This window comes from Bos indicus x Bos taurus, chromosome 10 (assembly GCF_003369695.1).
Source record: "Bos indicus x Bos taurus breed Angus x Brahman F1 hybrid chromosome 10, Bos_hybrid_MaternalHap_v2.0, whole genome shotgun sequence".
Lineage (NCBI taxonomy): Eukaryota > Metazoa > Chordata > Mammalia > Artiodactyla > Bovidae > Bos > Bos indicus x Bos taurus.
Window position 1 is genome coordinate 69,591,775 of NC_040085.1, and position 10,485 is coordinate 69,602,259.

At 39.7% G+C, this 10,485-nt stretch overlaps 1 protein-coding gene across 2 annotated transcripts in view; it reads right to left on the bottom strand.

Annotated features, from left to right (window-relative positions):
• Nucleotides 1-10,109, bottom strand: part of PPP2R5E (protein phosphatase 2 regulatory subunit B'epsilon) — a 160,549-nt gene extending 150,440 nt beyond the window's left edge. Inside the window, exons 1-2 of one of the 2 annotated variants that reach the window (XM_027554272.1) lie at nucleotides 9,527-10,109; nucleotides 7,196-7,359 (exon numbers count right to left, since the gene is read on the bottom strand). In XM_027554272.1, the coding sequence (XP_027410073.1) occupies nucleotides 7,196-7,352 (157 nt within the window). In that variant the 5' untranslated portion in view covers nucleotides 7,353-7,359; nucleotides 9,527-10,109. The remainder of the gene's footprint in view (nucleotides 1-7,195; nucleotides 7,360-9,526) is intronic. The other variant, XM_027554273.1, reaches the window with a different exon arrangement.
• Between the last annotated feature and the right edge of the window lie 376 nt (nucleotides 10,110-10,485).

Below are 10,485 nucleotides of genomic sequence, written 5' to 3' on the forward strand. Positions count from 1 at the left end.
GGCAGAAAGTGAAGAGGAACTCAAAAGCCTCTTGATGAAAGTGAAAGTGGAGAGTGAAAAAGTTGGCTTAAAGCTCAACATTCAGAAAACGAAGATCATGGCATCTGGTCCCACCACTTCATGGGAAATAGATGGGGAAACAGTGGAAACAGTGTCAGACTTTATTTTTCTGGGCTCCAAAATCACTACAGACGGTGACTGCAGCCATGAAATTAAAAGACGCTTACTTCTTGGAAGGAAAGTTATGACCAACCTAGATAGCATATTCAAAAGCGGAAACATTACTTTGCCAACAAAGGTTCGTCTAGTCAAGGCTATGGTTTTTCCTGTGGTCATGTATGGATGTGAGAGTTGGACTGTGAAGGAGGCTGAGCACCAAAGAATTGATGCTTTTGAACTGTGGTGTTGAAGAAGACTCTTGAGAGTCCCTTGGACTGCAAGGAGATCCAACCAGTCCATTCTGAAGGAGATCAGCCCTGGGATTTCTTTGGAAGGAATGATGCTAAAGCTGAAACTCCAGTACTCTGGCCACCTCATGCGAAGAGTTGACTCATTGGAAAAGACTCTGATGCTGGGAGGGACTGGGGGCAGGAGGAGAAGCGGACGACAGAGGATGAGATGGCTGGATGGCATCACTGACTCGATGCACGTGAGTCTCAGTGAACTCCGGGAGTTGGTGATGGACAATGAGGCCTGGCGTGCTGCGATTCATGGGGTCGCAAAGAGTTGTACATGACTGAGCGACTGATCTGATCTGATCTGATCTGATCACCATATGAGAGGTTTTATTTCACAATTTAATTCATTTTTATGTCTTGGATGGGTTATATCCTGGAGAGACCCACTTTATGATGAATTCTGTTTATAGCTTACAATATTTACTGATAATTATCCAATGCATCTGTGCACACACAAAGCTAACCTGATACACAGAAAAAACAGTAATAGTAATAACAATTTCCCAATCTTTTAGTCTAAGCCGGAAGCACTTAACTCTGGGGAACGAGCAGTAATGATTATGCTAAATCTTTGAGTATCTGATGAAAGCAATGAACTCTGTCCTCCCAAAAAAAAAAAAAAAAAGTATATACACAGAAACTTTACATAAAATTTTAGGAGGTTCTTAGAACCTTGAAGCCCATCTATAACACATACACCCTATCCCCAACCAGAAATCCATGAATTCTAGGTTAAGAATTAAGCAGTAATTATCATACTCAGATGGTATGGATATGAATGCAAGCTGCCACTCTACTTTTAAATCATTCACAAATCAGGAATGCTTACTCTCAATTTATATTGGCCCACATAAGACTCTGTACAGGAATTTTCTCTATTCTACAGAAACAGACTTTTAGGATAGATACAGATATAATTAGATATATATATATACAGATATACATATATAGAGAATATAAATGCTGCTGCTGCTGTTGCTAAATCGCTTCAGTAACGTCCGACTCTGTGCAACCCCATAGACGGCAGCCCACCAGGCTCCCCCGTCCCTGGGATTCTCCAGGCAAGAACACTGGAGTGGGTTGCCATTTCCTTCTCCAATGCATGAAAGTGAAAAGTCAAAGTGAAGTTGCTCAGTCATGTCTGACTCCTAGCGACCCCATGGACTGCAGCCCACCAGGCTCCTCCGTCCATGGGATTCTCCAGCCAAGAGTACTGGAGTGGGGTGCCATTGCCTTTTCCGAGAATATAGATAAACAGATATATATATACAGAGAGAGAGAGAGATTTATACATATATGTATGAAGAAAGATAGATAAATTCCCACCTAAAAGTGAATGAAATACCTCTTCACTACACCTACTGTAATCTTTCACACATGATAACAGTGTAATTTGAGATTTGGTTTGTGCAAAATCTTATAATTTCTTCTCCCGAAGAAAAATATTACCACATTGCTTCAAAGGCTGCAAAGCTGAACATTAACACCTATTAACTTACAGATGTTCTTCTGGTTCAAAAGCAAAGCTTATGATTATTTTTTTTAAACCATTCACACATAACACAAACACACACTACAATTTAGTTGCCTAAGGAATATACATCAATTACAAATTATAAAACAGAAAGAGAGTCACAAAGAAGAAAAACTCACGGTTACCAAAGGGGGAAAAGGGAGGGGGGTAATAAATTAGAGGAGTTTGGGGTTAGCAGATTTAAACTACTATAAAACAGGGAAATAACAAGGCCCTACAGGGAATTATATTTAATATCTTGTAATAAACCATAAGGGAAAAGAAAATAAAGAAATACTTCACTAATCTAAGGTACAAACTAGGTCACTAGATCAATGGTTCTGAACCTTTTTTGATTCCAATACCCCTTCAAGAATTTGAAAAATGTTATACAATTCTCCCATTTAAAAAAAAAAATGGACATGTGCATACAAAATGTGCATATAAATTCATTCTGTTCAGTGCATTTCAAATTAAATCAAGGGTTTAAAAATGCCTATACCTACAACACAAGTATATTATGGCTGCCTGTTTCTGGGAAGGGGAACTAAATAGGAAAACCAACTTGGAAGGAAGAATTTTCATTACATATCCTTTTGTATTTTTCAAAATTTGAACCATAAAACTCTACTATCTATTCAAACCACCAGTAAGTTAAAAATAAAAAAGCATTACACTCAAATATGTGGCAGGATACCAATGCAGAAGGTAAAAAAATCTTCAGATAAAGATATTTAAAATAACTAGTCTACCAAAATCAACATATCTGCACACTGTTTCTTCATATTTGGGGGTGGAAAGAGGTTCCTGACCACAAAACTATGCTCTTGTTTCCTAATTTTCAGAGAAATTTCCAGTTTCAACTTTTTGCTATGAAAATATAAAAAGTCAAATAATAATTTCACATTATTCATATTCTAACTTCTGAAATCTCAGTTAAATGACAATAATTAGTAATGTATTGGATGTGGTACTGCCATATCTCTTGATTTTTATTATCATTCCCATTTGAAAGATATGGAAACCAAGCTTTCTGACGTTAACTCACTTGCCCTGGGCAACAAAGCTAGAAGTTAGCTAGAACTTTTGCAGGAAACAAAGCCTATGTACCTCCTCCCATGCCACACTGCAGCATAACCTCCACAAAGGAAGGTGAACACTAAAATCAAGGACACTATTTCTCAGGCGATCATTCTCATTATAAATACAGTTTAGAGCCCTAGACCATTATAAAAACTGAAAATTCTATCTGCATTTTCCTATACACTATACAAACCAGATACAAATCAAAGAGAGGAATTATCCCATCTAACAATTTCAAAAGCACAAAAACTAGTTTTACCTTGAAATTATTTAAGTCCTTACAAACTGTCACCCTATAAAATAAAAATGTATGCTGAATCATAAGCCTAAAGTTAAAAAAAAAATCAGAGAATGAGTGTCACAGAAATGTTACCCATCTAAAGGTTTCAATATCAAGAGGCAAAGAGTTTCTTTCTGCTGAACAGCACCTCCAGGCATCAAAGTTTTGGGAATATCTGATACCGACTGTTCGAACTATAAGCAAAATGTCTCAGAAACGTATGATGAATTGTGAGCCTAGCAACAATGATGCCACTTCCATTATAATCACATTTTCAAAGAGGTGGTAGTTTTCAAAAACATTTCTCTCAAATCTAAATGTATATAATCGTTTAAAGTTAAAAAGAGAAGGAAATAAGGAGTGGGTAGAGAACATAAACCACCTGACCAGATAATAACTCCTAGTAGTTATTAGTATTATTGCAATTATTATTCATGGGTGTGTGTGTGTATCTGCATAGTGTTTATCTCGTCCTAGGTACCTGTCAAAGTCTGCTTCCTGTCCTGCTGTGCAGGTACCCAGAAAGCATCAAAGTCTTTACTTTCTTATGACGCTCATAAGGCACTCAACCTCTACTGAATTTCCCTTATCAGGAAAATGAGGAAAAGTCCCTCAAGCTTAAAAACTTTAGGACCTTCTGAAAATACTTTCAGAAGTACTTCATGGAGAAAATTCAGATGTCTATATGTCAAGGTCTATCCTGCAATTTCACAATTGCAGGAAAAGCCAGGTCACTCTAATATATTAACACAGACAGAACTACGTGCTGGTGCTGCTTTCTGCAGAGAATAAAATCACTGATACAAATATCAAAACCCCACCTATTAGAAAAAGAGCAAAAGAGATGAAACTTTCCTTTCACTTTATTACAGTTCTGCAAATAAAGAGACTTTTAAAAATGCTAAGCAATAATGGTAGTGTTACTTATTTGACTGAGTTACAGTCAAATACTATGATGTCTATAATAAACATTTTTATAGGGCAAACACACAAAATAAGTGATCATTAATGAATACCTAATTTTTGAGCTTTCAAAAAGTATATGTTAAAAATGTTACAAAATTACAATGTTTATACAATTTCCATTTTCAAACTCCCCTAAAATTAAAGACCTTAAGGACATGTTTTTACTTTATTCTTTAAAGCAACCCCCAAAATTCAACTGTACTTTATACTGCACCCCCAAATAAAATTAACTCAAGCCTTCCAAGTTAGTCAAAACAATTCTATAGAAAATTAAATCAGTAGCTAGCCTTTGGCATGCATGTATAATTTATTCTGGTTTTTCCTAAGGAAATGGCAAAAAAAGAAAAGAAATTCATCTTACATTTTCATTATGTTCATAAACCACTTCCTAAAGTTGTAAGAAGGCACACAAACAAAAGTCAATCCATTGTAAGGACAACAAATGTCATTCAACAAACTCTCTACATTCACTATAATCAAGAACATACACACATTTCTCAAGTCTGTACATGACTGTTACTTCTTTGTTATTCTACAGATATGGAAATCTAACTTATGGAATGCTTCCTAAATATTTTCCCAAAACGTGCTTATTACACAAGAATCACTTTTAGTCTGTCTGGAATTAAGCTTGCAGATGTATCTCGTATTATATGATCTTGTTGCTCTCCAATGCTCCTATGCTGGCAAAATATACAAGTTCACAAAAATCACATTTTTGGAGAGCAGAAATCTTGGAAATTTTTCAGTACTACCGGACTACGTTTAAAATATAGGAAAAAGAAATACAAATAGCCAATAAACACATGAAAAGATGTTCAGTGTCACTAATAATTAGGGAAATAAAAACCACAATGAACTACCACTTCATGCACATTATGATTGCTATTATCAAAAAAAGAAAAGAACAAGTGTCAGTGAGAATGTGCAGAAATTGGAAGAAGCCTTGGGCACTGCTGGTAGGAATGTAAAATGGTGCAGCTGCTGTGGAAAAGAGCATGGCAATTACTCAAAAAATTAAACATATGACCTAGTAGTTCCACTTCTGGGTATATACCCAAAAGAAGTGAAAGCAGGGACTCAAACAGATATTTATACACCCATGTTCATAGCAGCATTATTCTCAATAACCAAAAGGCGGAAAAAGATGAGTTTTGTGTGCATGAGTGTGTGTGTGTGTGTGTGTGTGTGTGTGTGTGTGATGGAATATTAATCAGCCTTAAAAAGGAAAGAAATTCTGTCACGTGCTACAACATGGATGAATCTTCAGGACATTACACTAAGCAAGACAAGCCAACCACAAGAGAGACAAATATTGTAGGATTCCACTTATACAAGATACCTAAAGTATTCAAATTCATAGACAGAAAGTAGAATGATGGCTACAAAGAGGTTAGGGGCAGAGGTAACGGGGAGGCAGTATTTATTTAATGGACACAGGATTTCAGTTGGGGAAAGATGAAAAAGTCCTGGAGATGAGAGGTGGGGACGGATGCTTTCACAATGCAAAGGTAAATGCCATGCTTAATGCATACTTTAAAATAGGCAAAGTGATCAATATTATGTTATATATATTTTACCACATTTTTTTAAATAAGGTAAGCAACAGCAAAGTGTTGAAACATGAGCCAAATCTGCCTCATGCATGCCTCTTTCACTACGCACAAAACCAACATCATGGCTCTGAGTGGTCAGTTAAATTCCAATTTAAATGTTTACCATGGACCCCAAGAAATTAATATAACAAAGTTTAAATCTGTTCTAAAAAAGTTTAAACTGCTTCCGCCAAATAAAGTCCTTTGCCAAACAGAGATGATAGTAGTTATCAGCTGTCCATTTCAGAGAAAATAAATTAATAAAAAACCCAATATACCTCCCAACTTTGTAGTTCAAGCATGGCTACTTTTATCCCTAGCAAGTTTTTCTTTCATTTTTCTTTCAAAGTCTTACAAAGACTATTTTCATTTTTACCAGCAAAATCTTTAGTCAAAAATTTTCTCCACCAAACTCATATGAGCTCATCTTCATTAACTGTAGATATATCATCTCTACAGTAATAAATATTCATTTCATCTCCACCAACTTCAAGTTTACACTGGGAAAAACATAAGCATAAATTCATGTGGGAAAAACAGAAGCTTGAAATATCCTCCGCTACATTTTCTAGTCACACTCCAGCTTTTCTTATGATAACTTTCTTATAATACCTTTGAAACAATTTCACAAATCATTATAGAAATAAATGTTCACTAACTAGCAACCAAGTTTTTTCTTTCCTTTGAGCTTAAAGGAAACCAAGTTTTTTTATTTCCTTTGAGAATAAAGTCCAATTTAGAAAAAAAACAGTTCTCATAAGAACTTATCCATAATTAATTCCACAAACAAGAATGATCATCAAATCCATTTCCTGTTTGTACTATCTGAAAACAAGAATGCATGTCATCAATTACTGACCATTTTTTCTCAATTTTAAAAAAATGAATTATTTCAAGTATCATTTTCTATATTTAAATTAACGGTCCCATATCCTCTACTACTTCCTGTGATTAAGACTGTACAATTTATAGGTGTCATTGCATACAATGTATACATCTAAATCTCAACAGAAAAAAAAAAGAAAAACACAGACCCAGACATCTTAAAGTTTCTGTGGCGTTCAGTTTTTCTACTTATCAATGTTAGAGATACTCCTGATAATAAGTTTTTTTTCATCTGTCCATGGCTATTTATTTAGGTTCAACTGAGCCCTCTAAAAAGGGGGAGTGACTTGTCTAAAACATGTCCTTCAACTTGCAACATAGAATTTTAACAAATATGGAACTTACAAAAAGAAAATTATATACAGATATAAAAAGATGAATTGAAAAGGAATCCACACCTGGTCATGAGCCTTACCTTTTAGCAGCGGCAGAGGTGTTAACTCAATAGGCTTGCCTTGAGACCTAAACTGTGAGGAACTTTGCGACCTCTTCTGTCTGGCTTTTCTGACGGACTTCCGAGAAAATCCGTCTACTTTATCCACTGATGGAGGAGTAGTTGGTGCTGAGGACATATCCCTACTGAAGAGAAAGAAGTATCATCCACACACCCCCAAGGTGGAAGCAAACAAGTGTGTTACACAAATTCTAAAATTCTCACACACTTTTTTTGAAAATGGGAATATGGGGGGAAAAAAAGCAAATAAAATCAATTAACAGTTCTATATTCAATGGGAAAACAGAAAAACTTGGTGGAAAATAGAATTTAAGTACTATATAAACAATATTGTAATATTGCAGTAAAGATGTTCATTTATACCTGAAAAAATTCTTCTAAGCCATGTACTCATTTTTTAACTGCACAGCTCTTCTCATCTTGAGATCCTAAATTAATTTTGGAGCTATTCTGCAACTGGAAAACTTCCATCGATACATTTTCCCAAGATATTTAATATTATGAATGGGCTCTAGAGTTGAAATCCTTATGGTACTTCAAGAATCTACACCAATGGATCACAGCAAGGTGAAATTTACAATTTCTGAACTAACAAGGCATGTCTTTTTAATGCAATGTGCTAGCTAAAATAAACGACACCATACCACCAATGAAGACAGGCTAGATTAAACAGAACACATAAAGGGCATAATTAAAATCATTTCAAAGAAGTCATCTTTTTCAAAGAAGCCATCTGATGTTACTAAAGCTTAAAAACTATGATGAAATCGTGCACCAAAATTGACGTAAAAACCTAAAGTCACAGCCTACTTAGACAACAAAGTTGAGTTCCCTTGAAGTTCATCATCAAATATTAATTTTCATTCCATCAAACTAATGGAACAGAACAGTTCCTTGAGATTTTTTTTAACCTTCTCAAACTATTAAAATGAAGGCTATTTCCTAAAAGTAACAAGCATTAAGCTCAGTTTCATTCACCAATTTAAACAGATGCCCTTATTTCCATGGCACCCAGGCTCCACCATGCCCCATGTAAAATGAATGGCAGTCTTGAATAGAAATAAGACACATAGTGGAAACGCTGAAATGCAATCACTCACCTGGCATCCCTACATAACATGAGTGGCTTTTAACCTCGAAATAAAAGAGTAAGGGAGTTTCTTTCTGAACGTGTGAGAATAAAAAGTTACCTGGATTAGCTGGATTCTGACAGAGCAAAAATAACAAAAACAGAAACCAAGAACAAACAAAACCTTACAGTGCTGAGGTTTGGGATGCTGAAGTCCCGTTTGGCTCTTTTTTAAAAAAAAAAGGTTTTTAGCAATCTAATTTAGCCTCAAATACAATGTGATAGATAATTGCAAAGCATGAATGACTGTAGAAGTAAGGTCACTTAAAAATTCATAATGACTGCATCTACAAGAAGCTCCACAACACATTTGTATGTTGTAAATTTAGGGGCAGCTTTCTTTTCCAATCTGGTATGTGAGTTATTTAGATTACACGTAACCCTCACAACACAAAATTTCCGTAAATCCTGTTCCTCCATCACTCATTTTGTCTCCCCTTTATTCTTCACGTCTCATCTTACAGATAAGTTACTGGTACCAAAAAAAAAAAATTTTTTTTTAAATCACTTGACCCTTATGCCCGCAGCCCAGGATAAACGTCAAGGATCTCAACCCTGAAGCGCTGCAGAACTGAACGTGCAGTAGCAGCGGGTCGGTGCAAAGCCCGGGGAAACAGGTTTCGCCCCGAACTAGAGCGCCCAAGCTTTATCATCCTCTGAGCAGCAGGCATAGGGCATTTCCAAAGCTCAGGATAATCCAAAGGGGGTGCTGGGGTGGAGGAGAAAGACAGACAAGGGGTTGGTCTGTAGGGATGCTCACATACTCCCTTTGCTCCCACCCACCCCATCCCCCCACCACCCGAAGCCCTGGAGAAGCTAAGCTGCTACAGAATCCTTCTCACTACACCAATCCCCCTTTCCTCCCCCCTCCGCCTCCGTCAGTGGATAAAGGGGGACAAGAATACGCCTCCAGTGCCGGAAGGTGGAGAAAAAGGGGGGAGGGGGCAAACAGAACGAGAGACAACATCAGAAGCAATTGCAGGTAAATCAGACAAGTGGGACCGGCGCTCCCTCTCCCGCACCTCATCCCACCGCACCCCTCGCCAGCTCGGGCCAGGCCTTTCCCAAGTCCGGTGCCCTGCGGGTTCTCCAGGAGGACAGGGAAGAGGCAAGCAAGGAGGAAAGGAAGCAGACAAGCCCCGGGGCTGGAGGGACGAAGTTACCTTGAAGCTTCTGGAGAAGAATCCAAAGATGATCTGTGGTTTCGGAGGGGCGGGAGACGGGAGAGAGGGCCGCAGCGGGGGCGGGTGGCGGGACAGGGACGTGCAGGGGGAGGTCCGGACAGCGGCAGGGAGCCCGGGGCGACGGCTGTCCGGCGCGGCGTCCCTCCGGTTCCGCGGCGGCGGCGCCTCTAGGCCTCACAGCGCTCCGGCGGCGGCGGCGGCCTCACGATCCTCCCCCGCGGGCCCGTCCCATCAAATCGGCACCGACCCCGTTGCGGCTCCGCCGGTGGCTCCTCGCTCACATTCCCGGCGGGCGGCGCCTCTGCTCGTTGCCTCGGACCCGGCGGCAGAAGCGACGACGAGGGGAGGGGGGAAGGGAGGGAGGAAGACTGAAGCCGCAGCGGCAGCAGAAGGAAAGAGAAAGAGGAGGAGTCGCTGGGGCTGGAGCCGCCGCTGCCAGAGCCTCCGTTCGGTACCCGCGGTGGGTCCCCGTCAATGCCCCTTTCTCTCTCCTATTGTCAATATCACCGGGCGGCTGAGTCCATGGCACACGCGCAACCGAACCTTCTCGCCAACAGCGCCCGCCTCCGGCGCCCACTCACTGGAAACTTCAAACGGGAAGCAAGGCCTCATTGGTCGGTGTCCGCCTTCACTCCCCTGTCAGCATGTTCGGCTGAGAGCCGATCGCGGATTGGCGGCGGGGGGTGGGCGGAGAAACATGAGGGTGGGAAGAGAGGAGACCGAGGATTGGACTAAGGTGAGAGGAACCCGGATGCAGCCGCGTTCTCAGGCCGCGCTGCCGCCGCTTCCGCCAAGCAGTAGGGTAGGCCGAGGAAAAGAGCTGCTGCAGCGACTAGGCCTAACTGGAGCTGCTAAAGCTCGGGAGGTGTGCAGCGGACAAAAATACGAAGGGTTTCTGTGCAGTGCGGAACCTCTGGGCGGCGGTCGTCTGCAGCTTG